We start from the raw sequence: 17,930 nt of genomic DNA, 5'->3' as shown, positions 1-17,930 counted from the left end.
CAAGAGGTGATCCAGCAGGTCAACGGCGTGGTCGTGGTAATCCCAAGACGTTCGTCCCCGTGCCGGTGCGGGGATGCTGAGATCCGCAGGGCCGGCCGGCCCAAAAGCAGAGCAGAAGCAGCACGGGGCGGGGTCTCCGTGTCAGGTGTCCTGCACACCGGCAGGGTTTTTTAAAGGCCATTTTCACTTATTAATATCCTGGACGAAGCCATAACCATCACTAATTTTACTAAACCTCGACCCCTGACGACACATCCGAACACTCGGCGCAATGAAATGCGAATGCGCGTGCGGCACCCGCTGTCCCAGGAAAGCGGCTGTACAACTGTCTGGGTCATGAGCAGAGCTAGGACTTTCTCACGGAACACCACTTTCTCGAAAGAACAATCGACAGAAAAACCACGGCCACGCAGACCTGGCTGGACGGCAGACATCGTCTCGAAAACGAAGCGTGCCTGTCCCTTCAAGGAAAACGACTTTCAATAGCTGGTGCCAACGAGAAAATCCAAGCTTTGTACCAAAAATGAGGCTCTTGGAAAGCTGGTATCTGCCATCAAGAGCTCAGTTTCCCAAACACTTCAAGACTTTTCTCATGAGATCAGCAACTTTTTGATGCTGTGTCATGAAGTCTGCCAGCATTTGGAAGATCTGCATGACTCTGCTGATATTCGGTATTCAAAAGCCCATTCCAAGTGCAAGGAGAGACCAACACATTTTAGTGAAGCAAAGTTCAAGTAGCTCACTGACATGGCTTCAGATTCCACACTATACCAAACTTGAAGAAAAGTGCCCCTTGTCAAGTTTTGGTGTAGTATTAAAAGCACAATGTCCAGAATTATCTGGAAAGGCTGCTGAAGATACTCCTCCCTTCCTGAACCACACATGTGTGTAAAGTGGTTTCTCTTCACATACATTCACCAGAACAACACGCTGTAACACACTCACTGCAAAAGCAGATGGGAGACTTCAGCCCGCCCTCTACCGAGCCAGACAGGAAGGAGAGTTACAAGACATGCCAGATAGTGCCAGGCTTTTCACTAAATTTCTGAAGTTATTTTTCACTGAAAATGTCACTGTTAGCATGTAAGTGACTTACTAACGTTATTAAATGAATGAGTACGCTTAAAATGTCTCACTTCAATGTATAATATGATAAATACTGATACAACCCACAAATGAAAGTTCTTTGGGTCTTCAGTTCCTAGGAGTATAAAAGAGTCTTGAGACCAAAAGGCTGAGTGCCATTATTCCTAACAAGCTGCCTCACGTGCCCCTCCAGCAGGAAAATGATCTGGCTAAATCATTCCAGTGAGGCACCGGCAGCTTTGTGTCGTGCCTCTTGGGAGAAAGTGCGCTTTAAAAGAGAGAAGCAACCCGGGTGCCTGGCTGGCTCAGCGGGTGGAGCATGCGAGTCCTGATCTCCAGGTTGTGAGTTCGAGCCCCAGGCTGGGTGTAGAGATTACTTAAAAGTAAATACATACAAGAGAAAGTCACTTCACACAAACCGAGCCGTGAGCTCCAGCACGTACCCAGGCCTTGGGTGAAGACAGGAGTGCCCACGCGAGCACACCCACCACGGGAAGGGGTCCGGGGCCCCCCGTGCTCCGCTAACCAAACCTCCTCGCGGCTGCTCGCTCCACCTCTGCGGAAGGGTGCGGAGATCCCCTGCCACCCTCAGACGTCACAGACGTCACCAGCACAACCGCAGGCCTAGAGAACATCCTACCTCCCAGGCTGCCACGGTGCGGTCTGAAAGAAGCGCCAAAAGGTATCCCTGACGTTCGGACCCGAGTTCAACACGAACGTGACAACAAACGCAGCGGGGACGGGCGGTGAGCAAATCACCTTGAAAGAGCACAGGGAGACAGCCGCAGGTGGCAGGCCAGATGACCCCTCCGAAGGGTGGGACCCGTGAAATGGAAACACACGTGCCCCACGCGCTAGCGAGGCCGGCGAGCTGGAAGCGCGACACCGTGAGTGAAAACCACGGCCTGCTGGCGGGCCTCCAGGAGACTCGGGGGTCCAAGCGGCGCTCAGCCCCTCCCCCCCGGCAACGGTCCCCCTTCCACCTGCCGCCGACCAGCTCTCCTTTCCTCGTGGGTTCGCAATCAGCAGCTGGAGAGGACAGCAAGTGTCCACCCAGACCTCGAGAAGCTTCGTGAACCCTCGCTGTGCCCAGAACCCACAGCCTGTCCACCACTGCCCCCAACTCACGCCAGAAAGTTTGTATTTCTCAGCTACCACCATGTCCTGCCCGGTTCAATTTGCTGTTCCCTATTAGCTGGAACTTTATGAGAGCATGACAGAATAAATGTTGTTAATCGTTTGTTCTTTCAGCTCCATACATGCAAATGGTGACAGGAATTATGTACTTTTTTCCGTGACAGGCTATAAAAGAGCTTCCCATTAACTTAATTTATTTCACTTGAATATCGGAGACACTGATGATAAAACCCTCTTAAACGAACCATCTATCCTACTTTTAAAATGTATGTGCTGATACTACATTAAAAAGAAGCCGGTTACCAGGAGACCGCTCACCATTCACCAACATTAACGCTTTATGAAACAATGTCGGCCGTGTCACAGATGGCAAAAGCGGGGTCCTGCTGGGAAAGGGCCTTCGGGGGTCATAAAAGAGAGGGTCAGTAAGATCAGACTTTCTTCAGAAGAGAAGAAATGCAGAATATATGCCACTTACCACACACACCCCTCAGAGAAGTGACGAGCTGACTGAGCACAGGACAAAAGCTTCCTGGGAGAAGCCAGGCAAGTTACACATTCACTTTCGTCTGCATCACGGTGCGAACAGAGCAAGCGAATGAAAGTCTTGCAAGCACCACGGCACATGCTTTATTATTTTTTAATCTCAGAATCTTTTCTTTTTTCTTTTTTTCTTTTTTACTTTAGAGAGAGAAGAGTGCAAGCGGGGAAGAGGGGCAGAGAGGGACAGAAAGAGAGAAAGAGAGAGAGAGAGAGAGAGAGAGGATGAATGAATCCCAAGCAGGCTCCGTCCTCACTGCCATCATTACCCGACCTGAAACCAAGAGTCAGACGCTCAACCGCCTAAGCCACCCAGGCACCCCTGATCTCATCATCTTACCATCAAGATGTCTCTCTCCTCATTTATGTGACCAAATCTCAGCTCAGGCCTCCACGCACATCTAGATTTCTCCACCTAAGAGATCTTCTCCCTTCCTCCCAGTTTCTCTTCCAAATCAAGTCACCCTGCACAGCCCCTATAACCCTACAAATGTAATCTCCCCCCTACACACCCTACTCACCCTCACCATATTCCTCAGACCAAAACCCTCCTACAGAACAACCCTCTCTCCCAAGTAAGAGACAATCAGTTCAACTCCTCCCGGTCTCCTCAGATTCCCTGGTCTGAAACCACAACACGGATGCACGTGTGTTGGCCATGTGCCCACACCCACACAGGGTGCTCTGTATGACCCAAGCCTCTTCTTATCACGTTGGCCGCACCTGGCATGTCTCTCTGGGTCTTCCTGCCCTACTCACACCTCAATACACCAACCTGCCAGGGCTGAACCCACTGATCTGACTTGGCAATGAGGGGGTCTCAAGGTTCAGCATACATCAGAATCACCTGGAGTTCTTGTTACAACACAGGTGGCAGGACCCCACCTCCAGAGCTTCTGATTCAACGGACTTGGGGTGGGGCCGTGAACGTGTGTTTCCAACATGGTACTGATTCTGCCGGCCCAGGGACCACACCCCGAGAACGCATGTTCGATACATCGCCTAACACTGGGGCTGCCACCAGAATGCTATCTCACACCCTCATTCTTATTTGGGAACCTTATCCTACCAGTGGACATTGTTGACGTGAAGATGCCTAAGCTCCTTCCCACGCGTCTGCCCCTCTACCCAATCAGACCGGGAGCAGGACTCCCTGTTCTGGTGTCTCACGCTCCGGGTGTGCACCTTCTTCCCTTCCAACATTCAAAGCACACCTGAATCACGTTCCCTCTAGAAACCTCATTGGGGCAGCACGAAGAGAGAAAGCCCTTTTCAACCCTCAACCGTCTGGCTTCCCTTCTCTTCTACCTCCCGGAGCCAGTCACCCTCGTACCCATGGGTTAGGACATAGTTTCCAATCTCCCCATCGCCTCTCCTTCTCCCTCTCTCCCTCCTTTCGTATCACCTGTACACAAACAAGGCTATTCTCTCCCAAACCGCATTTGTGGCGTAGTAAAGTGGTCACCGCTCTGCTTTTCTAAGCTAATCAGAAACAAGTCAGAGCTCACGATCAGCTTAAGAGACTTAAGCACCCTTATCATGAGTCAATGTATCCTTCTGTTAGGATTCTCAAAGTGTTGAAACCATAACTGCTTTCTGGGACTCTGCCTATCCACAGATAGGATGGAACTACTGATGGAACTAGGAATCTAGCAGACAAATAATTTTATCTATTTATAAATAAGTTAACACTGAATTGTCTCTGTGTTCTCTATAGGATTTTCCAACTCAGCACAGCGCATCTTAGATAACAAACTCCCATTGTGTCGTTAATTTATTTGTGCAGAGACTAGTACAAATGTACCTCGGCGTCACTAGAAGATGAGATGTGCCAGATGCAGGCACTGGCCAAAACACAGGGCTCATTCACTCTTTTTTTACAAATATCCTTTAAAATACACATGGTTTTACAAACTCCAACATGCTTTCCTGTCTCCTATAGTACTTCACGACGGAATACGACATAGCCTTTTCGTGATTACTCTGGGGATTACGAACACCCATCATACACAATCTGGGAAAGACCTAGAAGCTATGGCTCCTGAGATGGATTAAGTGAAATATGGAGAACGGTCTGCCCTGAAGCTTAAGTAATCCCAGATCCCGGCTGTGGTTTCCAATCCTCTTCCCCACTTGCTCTTTGTGGTATTCCTGTCCAGCCCTTCACTGTGGCCACTTCCCAAAGCCCTCTGACCTCAATCCAGCCTGTGATGGGCTGAACACGAGGACAAGGCTAACGGCGAGTTTAAAGTAAGAGTAAACAAGAGAGTCCAGTCGAGGCGCTCAAGGGTATAAATATCCAAGAAACTATCATGAGTAAAAAGAACGTTACTTTTGGCTGCTCGTTAATTTTTTGCTCCTCAGTGACTCTGCAGAAAGCTGAAGCTGCCTTCCACGAAGTGAGGCAGACTCAGTGTCCCTGACAGGTCCTCTTGATCCTGCTCTTTGAAAATGTAAAGAATAAATAAATCGTGTCATACTCCTAAAAAGAGAAACACAGGATTCTTCTTAAGAAACTTCAATATTACAGTAAACTTTGAAAAACAAATCTTAAAAAACATAATTAGGCTGAATTTTTGTTTATTTCCTTTTGTAAAACACCAGAATCTCTCATCTGGTGAAAAAGATTAAAGACATCTTTTAAGTATAAATGTGAGCTGTTCTTATCTGAGAGCAATAAACTTGGTTCATGAAAACCATTTATAAAAGAGTTCGCTTATCAGAGACTTCCAAAGCAAGTGATCAAACGAAGAAGAATGCTGCTGTTAAGATGCCCAAACCCCCCAAATTTAGCTCCTACTATCAGCACTTGACAGATGAATGGCTGACTTCTCTCTCTAAGGGCAGTGCACTTATATGCTGGTGCTAATCACCTAAAAGCCGCAGCCCAAGGTTGACTGGTCCAGGGCAAGCAAGCAGCCCCGTGAAACTGAGTCAGCAAAACCTTAAAAGGATTAATTATCAATGGCAATACTACCCAATTACATTAATTGACCAATGTTTCCATCCAAGAAGAGTTGCTGATATTCATTCTCTCTCCCTCCTTAGGATTTTACTGGAAGAACTTTATGCTTTAAAATGTGATTGAAATAAGTGCTGAAAAGGGCTATATGTCAGGAGTGAATACTGCTCCTTAATTCTTTGAATTTTAATTTAAAATACAGATGCAGACACTAAATTTCTGTTTGTCTTTAATCCATTTTCAATTCCCAGGGTACACTTAGTAAAGTGTATCTGTACCTAAATATTGGTATCTTTAATGACTCTTTCCAACCGCCCCCCCCCACCACAGATATTTTGCATTTCTAATTTGCTTGGTACAAAGGCAACCAATGTGCATAATTGAACTGCAAATGGAAGCATGCTCGCTACTTTAGTGGAATTAGAATTCAGTGAAGGTTATAAAAATATTAAACTTAATATCATATTACAGGAAGCATAAGTATTTTTGATGGGCCCATAATTTTACCACTTCACCTGCTGTATCCGCTGGCAAACATGGTTTGGAATATTAATGGAAAACTCCCTCATTATTAAACTGCAGTATTAAAAAAAAAAATTCACAACCACTAACAGCTTACCACAAAGACATTTTCAGAAATTATCTCCCTTAAAAATATTTTCCCACCAGACAGTTCAGAAAATAGATTTAATTTTGTAAAGCTAGAACAAATGGGGAGACCCCCCACTGCTTCAAACAATTCATTAATTCAAAAAGTTCTATTGTCCTTGCATTTAAAATCTCAGGGGGGGGGGGGAATCCAATCTCCTCTTCTGCAATCTCCATTTAAGTGTAGCTATTTTGCTGAGGTCCAGATTTGAATAATTCAAAACCATCTCTAGTAGATGGTGTGTATCGAGGAGCAAGGGCCAAAACCACGGCACTCGGGGCCAATTCACGCCAACAGAAAGCTCTCCGCACCCCTCGCCTGCCACACTGCCTCGTCCGGCCCGCACAGATCCCAGAACGGGCCTCGAGAAGAATGGGCTGAGACGAGCATCTACAGAAAGGACAACGAAAAGGACTCCCACCCTAGACCCAGGTGACCAGACCACAGATCATCCCTTTGAGAGATCCGCACATTTGTTATGTGTGTTTCCAACACATTCCAAAATATGTGTTATGCCTGTTTCCAACCATTACTTTCCCACCTAGGTTTATAAAACAGAACTGTTATTTTTTCAGGATTCAATAAGAATTTGCCATCTTCTGAAGACAATAACGTGATAGGTCAGAGTGTGGAGTTCTGACGCACAGTGTAAGCTCCCTTGGGTATCCAGCCTACCTGAAAGCTGAGAAGAGCTTCACAGGGTGTGTTGGGAAGACATGTGACAACTACAAAGTCTCGCCTCCTCCCCCGATACAGCCCTGCTTTGTGTGCCTTCAAAACCTCGCTCCCTCTGGCCAGCTACCTGGGTGGACATCCTCCTCCTCCTCCTCCTCCTCCTCCTCCTCCTCCTCCTCCTCTTTCCTTCCCGCCCCACTCTCTCAAAGAATGATTTATAACCTTCCCTAAGAGCGCATCCCAAGAGTTTTCAGAAATGCGAGAGAAATCTTGCACTAGGCATGCCCTCTCCAGGCGTGCTGTGACACTCCGTGTGGTACACGGGGCAATACTGGTAGTAATGTTTGAAGCTGATGTGACGACCACCTTTCTAAAGACTATACCTGAGACTTCACTAGAAGACAAATGCGTACCATAGAAAGAAAAAAAACCACGTCTCTCTTCTGAAAATTAGAAAAACTCCATTAATTAATAAAACGTATGGAATGAATTGATTTCTAAAAAGGTATCATTCAAATAGGTACAATCCCCCTTCAACAAAAACCAGCCAGTTGTCATCAAAACTAGGGGGAAGATAATGCCATCACACTCTCGCACCATGCACTCAGTTAACACAGCCCTGGGAAACACTCTGTGCGATAGATACTAGTCCTTCTGTTTTACCAACGAGAAAATTACCAACTAGAGACAGGAGTGGAGCAGCCAAAGATCAGCCAACAGGCTAAACAGCACCGCCACGCTTTCTGCTCAGGTTCCCAGCTCCCAAATCTAGTGAGCTTTGAGGAGAGCGGGTGGCACCAAGCCCGGCCACGTGCACACCTGGGGAAAAGGGAAGGCGGGCCTTTGGACACTCTGCACTGCCTGTCCGCAGGGGTCTTTCTGGTCCTGAGGATGGTTCCTCTCCCAAAGGAACCCAGAAACTCTAGGTACTCACTGAGGTGTCATCATATAGCTGCATTTTAAGAGGACCCTGGAGGAGCCCAGGGCTTTTCACCTCAAGATACGAAGGTGCGATAGATGACACAATGGCTCCTCAACACACAAAACTGCAGCGGACAGCCCAAGCCTCCTTTGCCAACTGGAGACGCCGACCCAGAGACGCGATGACATCTGCTTTCACCCACGGGCACCTCAAGCACTGAATAAACACACACGGAACAAAAACAAGGGAGCCCTTTCTCGTGTGCGGACATCATCTTGATTCATCTAGGAGCAAGGCCTGCAGACACATGGGTATTTCAGGACTCAGTAACGTCCCCCCAGATACATTCCGTGTTGAGAACCCATGACGACGCTGTGGAGGCAGCTGCCCATCACAGAAGCGTCACTGAATCAGGAGCGAGGCTGGTTTCGAACACCAACTGTGCCACTAATCACCCACGTGACGCTAGATAATCACACCCACTCTCCGTACCTTACCTTCTTGTGTGCAAGAGAAAGCCCACGACCACAGAATCTTGGGTTTTCCTTAAGCAGGTAATTTTAAATCAAAACAAATGCCCAGGGTTATCACTCTAAAAAACATTCCTGTGATGGGGGAAGGAGGACTCTTTCTGAAATACACACACACACACACACACACACACACACACACACACTTATATTTAATACTGGAAAGCACACCTACGCTGTACAACCACCCGTTGAGGCTATTTTATTGAGAAACCATGTTGCTGCCCCCTTATTTACTGTGAAAATTGGTAATTCTCATCTACTGACAACCTGGCTCAAATCTGATATGGGCAAAGAAATGAAGAGGAAAAAAGTCAGTCAATAAAAAGGAATAAAAGATTTCAGCTACCCTGGATTTCAACAGACCCAACTGAAACCATATGGATCCAAGGGGTACAGAAATGCCAACGTCTCAGACCCCTTCCTTTCCCCAGCATGCTCAAGTCCAGTCTGGGCTGCAGAGCCAGACAGAATGATCCACACCTTGGCTCTGTCCCTTGCTAGCTTCATGAGCCTACAGCCACTGGTCTCTTTCTCAGTACAAGGCAGGTAATGATGCATTCCTCACAGGGCAGACAACAGAAACTATGTGAGATAACGTGTGTGCTGGCCCAGCACAAAGGAGACCCTCGATAAAACCTGGCTCTCACCCTCCTGACTTCCTGGATAACAACCCAATTCAAGAGTCCAGATCAGGTCTTGCAGCCTCAGAGAGAAGCACACAGGGAGATAGCTGGCGTTGGAGCACCATAATGAGAAAGACCAAAGGATGTGGGGAATAAGAGTTTGCAGAAATGATCAGATAATGAAACACCTTATATCTTTCCAAAGAGGCGAACTGTTTTCTTTTAGGTATCAAATGAATAGCCAAATGCATCACAATCAAAATCTGTTGTGGAAAAAGCCAGTCAGGTACCCATTTCAAACGAGCAGCAGCCTCTAATGATGCAGAAGCCTCTGTGACACAAAGTCTCCTGAAACGTACAGGATAACCACCCCCCGCCAGCCCCGCCACAAAGACAGAAGGCATGCTGGATCCAGAAGTTCTGATGCGCTCACTGCAAGTTTATTCCACTTCTAAAAGACATTTATACTCAAATCCATCGCTCCCATCTCCTTAATTCTCAATCCGGGCACTTTACCAGCATCTTTTCAGAAGTTGGACTTTGGAAAAGATATGCATCCTCAGACAGGAAAAGAAACACCCATCAGAGACGCGCACAAAACTTATGCCCTTGAATATATTCCAGTCTCCTCGGCTCTCATCTTCCCGAGCTTTTCACAATCAGTAAAGTGCAGTTACCAATCATCGGGAATGACATGAGCCTAATGTCAGAAACCATTCAGCCTAAATAAGAAAATAACTCCATTTAGCGTTCTCCCACAAAGTAAAATTAAGTTTGTTGAGCCCTTTTTTATTTATTGCCAAAGGGCAGATTGAATTGCAAGGGAGTGGAAACCAAACTCATACTGAAGTCAAGTCCGAAGTTACCACTTTAATTCTGCTCTAACCACTGAGGCGCAGAAGGCTGTAAGCATTAAAGCAAAGAGGCATTAATTATGGAAAAACCAACAGGTGAGTGGGACCCACTAAGCTTTTCAATCAGAGGGTGGACAGTTGAGGGAGACGGCTATCACCTGGTTTTGCTAGACCAAGGGCAAACTTTTAAGAACTCCCGCTGGCTTTAGGGGGACTTTTAGGCCACCCTATTGGCCTCCGGCCTCAGGACTTACCAGATACATTAATCGAGGCCCCTGCATCGATGATCCCACTGTTGGGTCTCACACAGTACCTACGTGGTGCCGTGGTCTTCACTTTAAAACACACATTTCGGTCTGTTGGGTTGCCAAGCTTCAGGTTGGTGGTGACGACATCGGTGAAGGGACCTGTGGAATGAGACAGAGCCACATTGGAGATCTTGTGAGGGAAGTTCAGAAGACTGACCGATTTATGCTCTGGGCTGGGAAGGGCTATGGAATGGGCCAAGGGAAGATTCAAGATCCCAAACCAGCTCACCCTCTTGGATGGGAGAAAGGAACCGAGGTCAACGCACCAGCAGTAGCATCTAAAATCCAGCACGTTCTCACCACGCCACCAGGCAACCTAGGGAAGCGTGCTACCATCCAGGCTCTCCTTGAAATCACACGCTACGGTCACTGCAGCTTTACAGACGAGAAAATGGAGGCTCAGGAACGCGCATTTCCCGTCTAAGTGTTCACGCTAGTTAGCGGTAAGTGGTCAGCATCTGAACGAGGCAGCCTGAATCCAAGGCCGGTTCTTAACCAACCTGTGTTAAATACTGATTTCCACGATAGTAAGATGAACTCTAATGAGGAGAATGTGAAGGACCAGACTGGAGTCCAAAATGATTATCAAGGGCACAGCGTGCCAAGGGTAGCAGATGTAGGAAAGACTGTGAGGTGTTAATGGTCCATAAACACAGAACCCCCTAACAATATGGTGTTGCTGCCAGGAAAGGTAACGGCGTCTTAGGCTACAGCAAGTTCAGAGTCCTGCCAGGCAGCCCACACCTAAAACGTCACGTTCAGTTTATAACTACTTGGGCTACTGGGAAGATTGAAACAAAGCTCAGTGCCCTGAGGATATTCTTTATTATTATTATTATTTATTCATTTTCTACTTTATTAGATTTTTTAATTAAAAAAGTAAAACATGCTTCCTAAAACAAGACAAACAATAAAAGATGTATAAAGAGGAAGTTAATAAGCTTTCCCTTGTCCCCCGAGGTAACTAATACGGGAGATCTTTTCACATCATCTATGCTGATACAAACAGGACGTACACACATGCACAGAGAGGGGAACTACCAAAGGGGATCTTACCATTCACATGACTCTGAAGCCTGTTTTTTTCCCATTTACCACTCACCACTCCACCATGGACACCTGACCACTAGGTTTACTAAGGAGTCTAGTGGGAGGGTTGACTCCGAGACCTCTTCGGTCCTTTTCAACCCTTTTTTCAATTGCCACCTTTTCGCCATGTAAATCAAGGGTATCTCTGTGTTTCTTCCAAGCAAGCTCTTGACTCCCGTCTCTGTGTCTGCAAAGAAGTTAGGCGATGGGGTGGAAAGGTCTGTGTGCTCCTATGCTCGAAAACCAAGAAATACATAATGTTGGTCCATCTGTTCCCTACGGAGACCCAACCAAGGCCTTCTGTGCCTTTAAAAATTCTCAGTGAGACTCTGAGCTCCTGAAGATTCAGGATGATACCTTACCAGTTTTCTCAATTCCAGAATACAGAATATGTTCTGCATTTCCAGGCACTGTGCCTGGCATCTAGTAAACGTCTCAGGGTCGTTATCTAGACAGACAGACAGAGAGACAGGCAGGCAGGCAGGCAGGCAAGCATATCCACCAAGGAGAAAACTACCTGGTGGATAAGCACTAGCAAAATTAAAATCTCAGGCTGCTTTCTCTCCTTCAGAAGTGCTCAGGGTATAAAAAATCAATTCGATAGGGGCTTAACTTAAATATAAATTAAGAAATCAATAATGATGGAAAGGAAGAAAGAAAAAGGGACTCAATTCCAAAATCAAATAAACTACAGCCAGTTCTGCTATAAAGCTTATTTTGAAAACGTGAATTTGTTCCAATGTGATTGATGTGCATATTAGGGAGACAATCTGAGCATAAAACAAATTTCACATTTGCTTAGGCATGATTTTGTCTGCAAGAAATGCTATGTGAACACAGAAAACTGCAGCCAGCTGAACCAAGCTGCCTAGAAATACATAAAATACACCCCTACTTACACCTCGACCCCCTAGCAGCTACCTCAGTTCACTTGGGGGCTAGCAGCCACACCCACCCGAACCTGGTGTTACACCTGCCGTCCTTCCTCCACCCAAGGAACAGCGACTCACGAACACCACGTCTTCCTACGGCTGCTTCCAGAGGCAAACTCCACGTCTTTTTCGAGGTGAAGTGCCATGTTTACTGAAGTATTAATGTGTTTCCCACCCATTTAATGTGTGAAAAACCATGTTACTTCACTTATTAGGTTCCGATCCGTGTGTGTGTGTGACCCACAAAGTTTTTGAATGCTGTGCACTTAACCTCACTTCCCTCTTGTGACCCGTGTCGTTTTTATCGTGCTACTTTATATAGTACGGTGATTTTTAGGAATGCATATGTTGCGCTACAGCAGAATCAACTACACTCCTGGATCATCTACTGTCTGTAGTTACTTATACTAGAAGTTACGCTCATTCCATGGGCAATGACACACCTTCAAGAATGAAAGGCCTCAAGAGAATTCTTCCATTTGATTACCTTTCCAATAAGCCATGTCTTTGGCCCTCTGGAAGTCAAGCACCAGCTGTAGCCAGGTGTGGGCAAAAACACCTTCGCCAGTGCAACTCCCCTCCTGACCCCCATCACAAACGACCCTCTCACTATGCCCCAGTCATCTCCTTACTGAAAACTAAAAGCTTACCCAAGAGGGCAGGTACCCTGTGGCCTAAGATTTTCAGCTACAGTGAGAGGGAGCCACATGCTGACAACGCTCCATCCTTGCACCAAGTTTTTGGCATCAAGGGAGAAACAGGAAACCTGGTGCTGAGACAGTGTTTGGGGGATTATGGAGGCAGCAGCTCTCTGTGGCTCCACCCCCCACAAAGCGCACAATCTGACTCATGATGAAGACGGAGAAAGTCTTATTCCTCATAAATAGGCCTCTCTGCTTGCCCGAGAGTGGAGATCACTGCAGCAATGATAAAAGGAAAAAAGAAAAGCTAATAAACGCCACTCTGCTTTTCTGGGGTCTAAGAAAGCAACTAAATACATACACACACACACACACACACACACACACACACACACACACACACCCCTACATGGGCATAATCACCACATATGCACATTCCCTGGCCTTTACCAGGACTGCCAATCACAAAACCTCCACATGAGCACGGCTCCCGCCCCGACGCTGCCGCTGGGGCAAAGGAGGAGAAAACAGACAAGACACAGGTCAACACAGGGACACACCCGAAAAGGGGTGAGCTTTCAAATATAAAGCCTGGGGCCGGGAGCGGGGAGGCAGCGACAATTTGAAGGTGACTTATAAAACTATCAGGCCTTCACATCTTCCGGACAGAAGCTTGAAGTTATTAGTTCCAATAAAATTCTGTCTCAAGAACATGGGAGCATCTTCACGTCAGAATGCCAAGAATTCATAACGGGCCACAATCTCATCCAAAAAAAGAGAGACTTTCCTAAGGTGGTCTGAAGTATACTGAGCAGAACACAGGGCTGCCGGCAAAATTTCGCTGTGATGAAACTAAGAATATTTACTCTTTCCACCTCAGTTTGTAGCGTCTCTTCCTACGTGCCCTACCTCATGAAGTTGGGGGTGGGGGAGGGAGCACCAAAATTTAAGTATTTGTTTATCCCTTACACTGACCTTTTCTTCTAGGTGTCCCACAAAATAAACCAGATTTAACTGCAAACACTAAAGGATTTTTGGAAATTCCCCCAGTTTATTAAATGTTTCAACCCATATGAATCACATAAAAGGTAGCCTTATTAAAAGACAAATCCTATTTATAGTAATAAGCAGGATAAAATAAATAACCCAGATTTCTCTCTCAACACTCAATCTTGGGCCTTTAAGTGTTTGGGATTTCTTGGGCTTACATAGGTTTTTATCTGTAGAAATCTAGAGGGAACTATGCCAAAAATACATGCGAGTGAACAACATCGTTAAAACAGCGAAGTCTCACGAGTAAAAATCCAGACATTTTGTAAAACCACGCCAGCCCTCCTCTCCCCACCCTGGGCAATGTACTCTAAGAATTTTATTGAAAATAAATTATATTCAATTTGAGTAATTATAGGAAATAAACCATGTTAGTGATCTCCTTTTCCCCTGTATTAATGAATTAGAATATACAAAAACCTCAATAAAAATGATGTAAGGGCTTATGAGCATCATTCAGATTTTTCCTAGTCACTTTCATTTCATAAAACTGCCATTTCCATTAAAGCATTATGTAAAAACTGGGATTTTACTGTCCCAACATGCACATTTATCACCAAACGAATTTAAACATTGCTTATAAAGTACAGAGTCAAGCTTACAAATGAAATCTCCTTCCAAAGTTAGACTTTTTTCTTACAAAAAATGAAAAAATGATTTGGTATCTCTAGGGCCACAGCAAATACTTTTAATCATTTTTCTTTCCGGTTTTCTATTCTTTATTTCAAATAATGTTTATATAAAACTAGGAACTAAAGATCTGAAATGTGAGATGAAGGTCAAATAAATAAAGCAATAAGAATTTGGGAGAAAACAGGAATGATCTTTAACATTTTTTCCCTTTTTAACAATTTGAATAATAATCTTAACATCCTATATTATGTATAGTCATCTGTGAAAAGTCTTGGGTCTGGACATGCTCACGAGTGAGTATGGACTCCCTGACACGTTCTCAATGGTGTTTAGATGAAGCTGGCACAGTGTAAACGATTTCATCCACCAAGGCGTGACTTACAGTCATTCCCAAGTGTACATTCTCAGACAGTAAGGAGATCTGGAACTCACCTGTCTTAGAATGCAAATACAACAAAGACTACATTGCGAGCAGAAGTATGCATGGCATCGGAAGTGAAAGGAGAAACAGTTCATTTTTCAGTCTTAGAAAAATGGAGCCTTGGAATTATAAAGCGCTTGTTTAAAGGTCAAGGAAAGGAGGTCACAATCCAGCAAACTTCTCAACAGTAAGAAGTCAGGTTCCAAGTATTGAAAATTTCATCGGGCACCTGGGTGGCTCAGACGGTTAAGCATCCAACTCTTGGTTTCGGCTCAGGTCATGATCTCAGGGTTCATGGGTTCAAGTCCAGCTTGGGACTCTCTTTCTCCCTCTCTCTGCCCCTCCCCTGCTCGCTCTCTCTGTCTCTCTGTCTCTCTGTCTCTCTCTCTCTCTCCCTCTCAGAAATAAACTTCAAACAAGTTTTTTTTTAATTTGGAAATCTCATCAAAAATGTCTGGATAAACTTATCAAGCAGGAAACACAGGAGCATTTTGTAGAAAAAGTATTCCATTAAATCTTTAAACCTTTTACCAATCTATGTACAGTACAAGAATTTGCACCTCTTTCCTGTAATCGTTCGTTCATTCATTCAGAGACCCAGAGAAAAAACGACCAATAAAACTCTTCCTTTCAGGAAATGCAAATACCATTTTTATAAAAGATAACTTGAGAGTTCAGGTCCCAACAACCGTATAAGGTAAGAGTGAAAGCTCCAAGTGAACTCAAAACTCCATCTGGGCCTTACTTATCTGTGTAACCTCCAGCACATCTTATCACCCCATCTGTAAAGAGCAACATGGAATTTTTTAAGGGGTAAATGTATCATTTCATTTTTACTTGGCAATTCAACTAGAACACATATAGATAGATGGATAGATGGATAGATCAATCTACAGATACAGACATCGCAAGAAACTGTAAGAAGACAACACAGAAGAATATCTAGATGGCCTTGGGTCTGACGGTGACTTTTCAGACACCAGAAGCACAGCCCATGGGAGAAATCACTGATGAGCCGGGCTTCACGAAAAGGAAAAATACCTGCTTTGCAACAGGCAGTGTCGAGACAGTAAGAAGACGAGCAAGCCAGACCAGGAGGAAACACGTGCAGAAGACACACTTCATCCAAACATACAAAGAACTCTGGGAATTCAGCAAGAAAACGAACAACACGAGAAATGGGCCGAAGATCTGAACAGATACCACACCAAAGATCTACAGATGGAAAGACAAACAAATGGAAAAAACATACAAATAAAAACATGTTCTACATGTCATTAAGGAACAGCAAATTGAAAGAAAGAAAGAAAGAAAGAAAAGAAAAGAAAAGAAAAGAAAGAAAGAAAGAAAGAAAGAAAGAAAGAAAGAAAGAAAGAAAGAAAGAAACTGCCAATTACAACAATGATCAAACAGTGACACATCCATACACACCTATCAGAAGGGCCGAAATGTAAAGCGCTGACATCACCAAGCGCTGGCCAGGCTGTGGAGCAGTAGGAACTCTCACTCATTGCTGGTGGGAATGCAACAATGGTACAGCCTCTTTGGAAGACAGCTTGGCTGTTTCTTACAAAAACTAAACATATTCCTGCCATACAATCCAGCAACTGCATGCCCTGGTTTTCACTAGAAGAGTCAAAAACTCATGTCCACACAAAAACCTGCACGTAGATGTTCATAGCAGCTTTATTCATACTGTCAAAACTTGGAAGTAATGAAGATGTCTTTCAGTAAGTGAATGGATAAACTGTAGTCCGTCTGGACAATGGAATAGTATTCAGCACTGAAATGAGCTATCACACCAAAATTCACACATGGAAGAATCTTAAATGCATATTGCTAAGTTAAAGAAGCCAATCTATGAAGACTTCATCCTGTATGTTTTCAATTATATAGCATTCTAGAATAGGCAAAACTATGGAAACAATATGGAAACTAAGAGATCAGTGGTTGCCAGGAACAGGGAGAAGGACTGAACAGAGGGAGGAGCGGGTTAGTTAGGGCAGTGAAACTATCATCCGTGACACTGTAAGGGCAGATGCTTATCACTATATATAGACTTGTCAAAACCCACAGAAAGTACAACACCGAGCCCGGACCCTGATGGAGACTATGGGCTTTGGGTGATAATGACATGCCAATGTAGTTTATCAGTTTTGACAAACGTATCACTCGTGTGCTGGATGCCGATAGTTGAGCAGGCTGGATACCTGTGGTGCCAGGGGTATATGGAAACTCTATACCTTCTGCTCAAATTTACTGTGAACTTGAAACTGCTTTAAAAAATAAAGGTTTTTTTTATTTTTTCCAAAAAAAAAAAAAAGAGAGAGGAAAAAAGTATTTGGACTTGGACTTTCTATCAGTTCACTTTTGGTAGCACTCCCAACATTTCTGATATGAAATATTAATGTGACTTTGAAATATTTATGTATGTTACATGTATACACATAAATGAATAAAGTGTGTATACACACACACACGTATACATGAAGAAAGATGCTTTGCTTTGCAAATAAATTGCTTTTCTTCCTTTTTCTGGAGTTCATGAAATTCTGGTGTTAGAAATACACATCCTTCCTTTGTAATATGTTCCTGATGTAGCTACAATACTTTGAAATTCAAACTGTATGTGTTGCCAGATAACTTATATACCAAACTGGTATATAATCTATCAAGTCTCAGCTTTCCAGATATAAACTTAAAGTTATTAGCTCCAAAACAGCTTTCTTTTCACTCTGCATAAAAAGAGCTGTATTATTTTATATTTTTGCAAACACAATTTAGGTACTGTATCTCTCCTTTCTTCAACCCTTCCAAAAAACAACTTACCATATTTCACTTCCACTCTGAAAAGATTACCTTCTGGGAAGGTAAT

The 17,930-nt window shown here is 44.6% G+C and overlaps 1 protein-coding gene across 1 annotated transcript in view; it reads right to left on the bottom strand.

Annotated features, from left to right (window-relative positions):
• Positions 1–12,456, bottom strand: part of VAPB (VAMP associated protein B and C) — a 30,809-nt gene extending 18,353 nt beyond the window's left edge. Inside the window, exons 1-3 of the mRNA XM_040459746.1 lie at positions 12,408–12,456; positions 11,741–11,826; positions 10,236–10,605 (exon numbers count right to left, since the gene is read on the bottom strand). Of these exons, the coding sequence (XP_040315680.1) occupies positions 10,236–10,605; positions 11,741–11,826; positions 12,408–12,456 (505 nt within the window). The remainder of the gene's footprint in view (positions 1–10,235; positions 10,606–11,740; positions 11,827–12,407) is intronic.
• Between the last annotated feature and the right edge of the window lie 5,474 nt (positions 12,457–17,930).

This window comes from Herpailurus yagouaroundi, unplaced genomic scaffold (assembly GCF_014898765.1).
Source record: "Herpailurus yagouaroundi ecotype Mexico unplaced genomic scaffold, PumYag 246, whole genome shotgun sequence".
In the NCBI taxonomy this organism is placed as follows: domain Eukaryota; kingdom Metazoa; phylum Chordata; class Mammalia; order Carnivora; family Felidae; genus Herpailurus; species Herpailurus yagouaroundi.
Note: the sequence above shows the minus strand (reverse complement) of the source record. Positions and strands in the feature narration are given on the sequence as shown.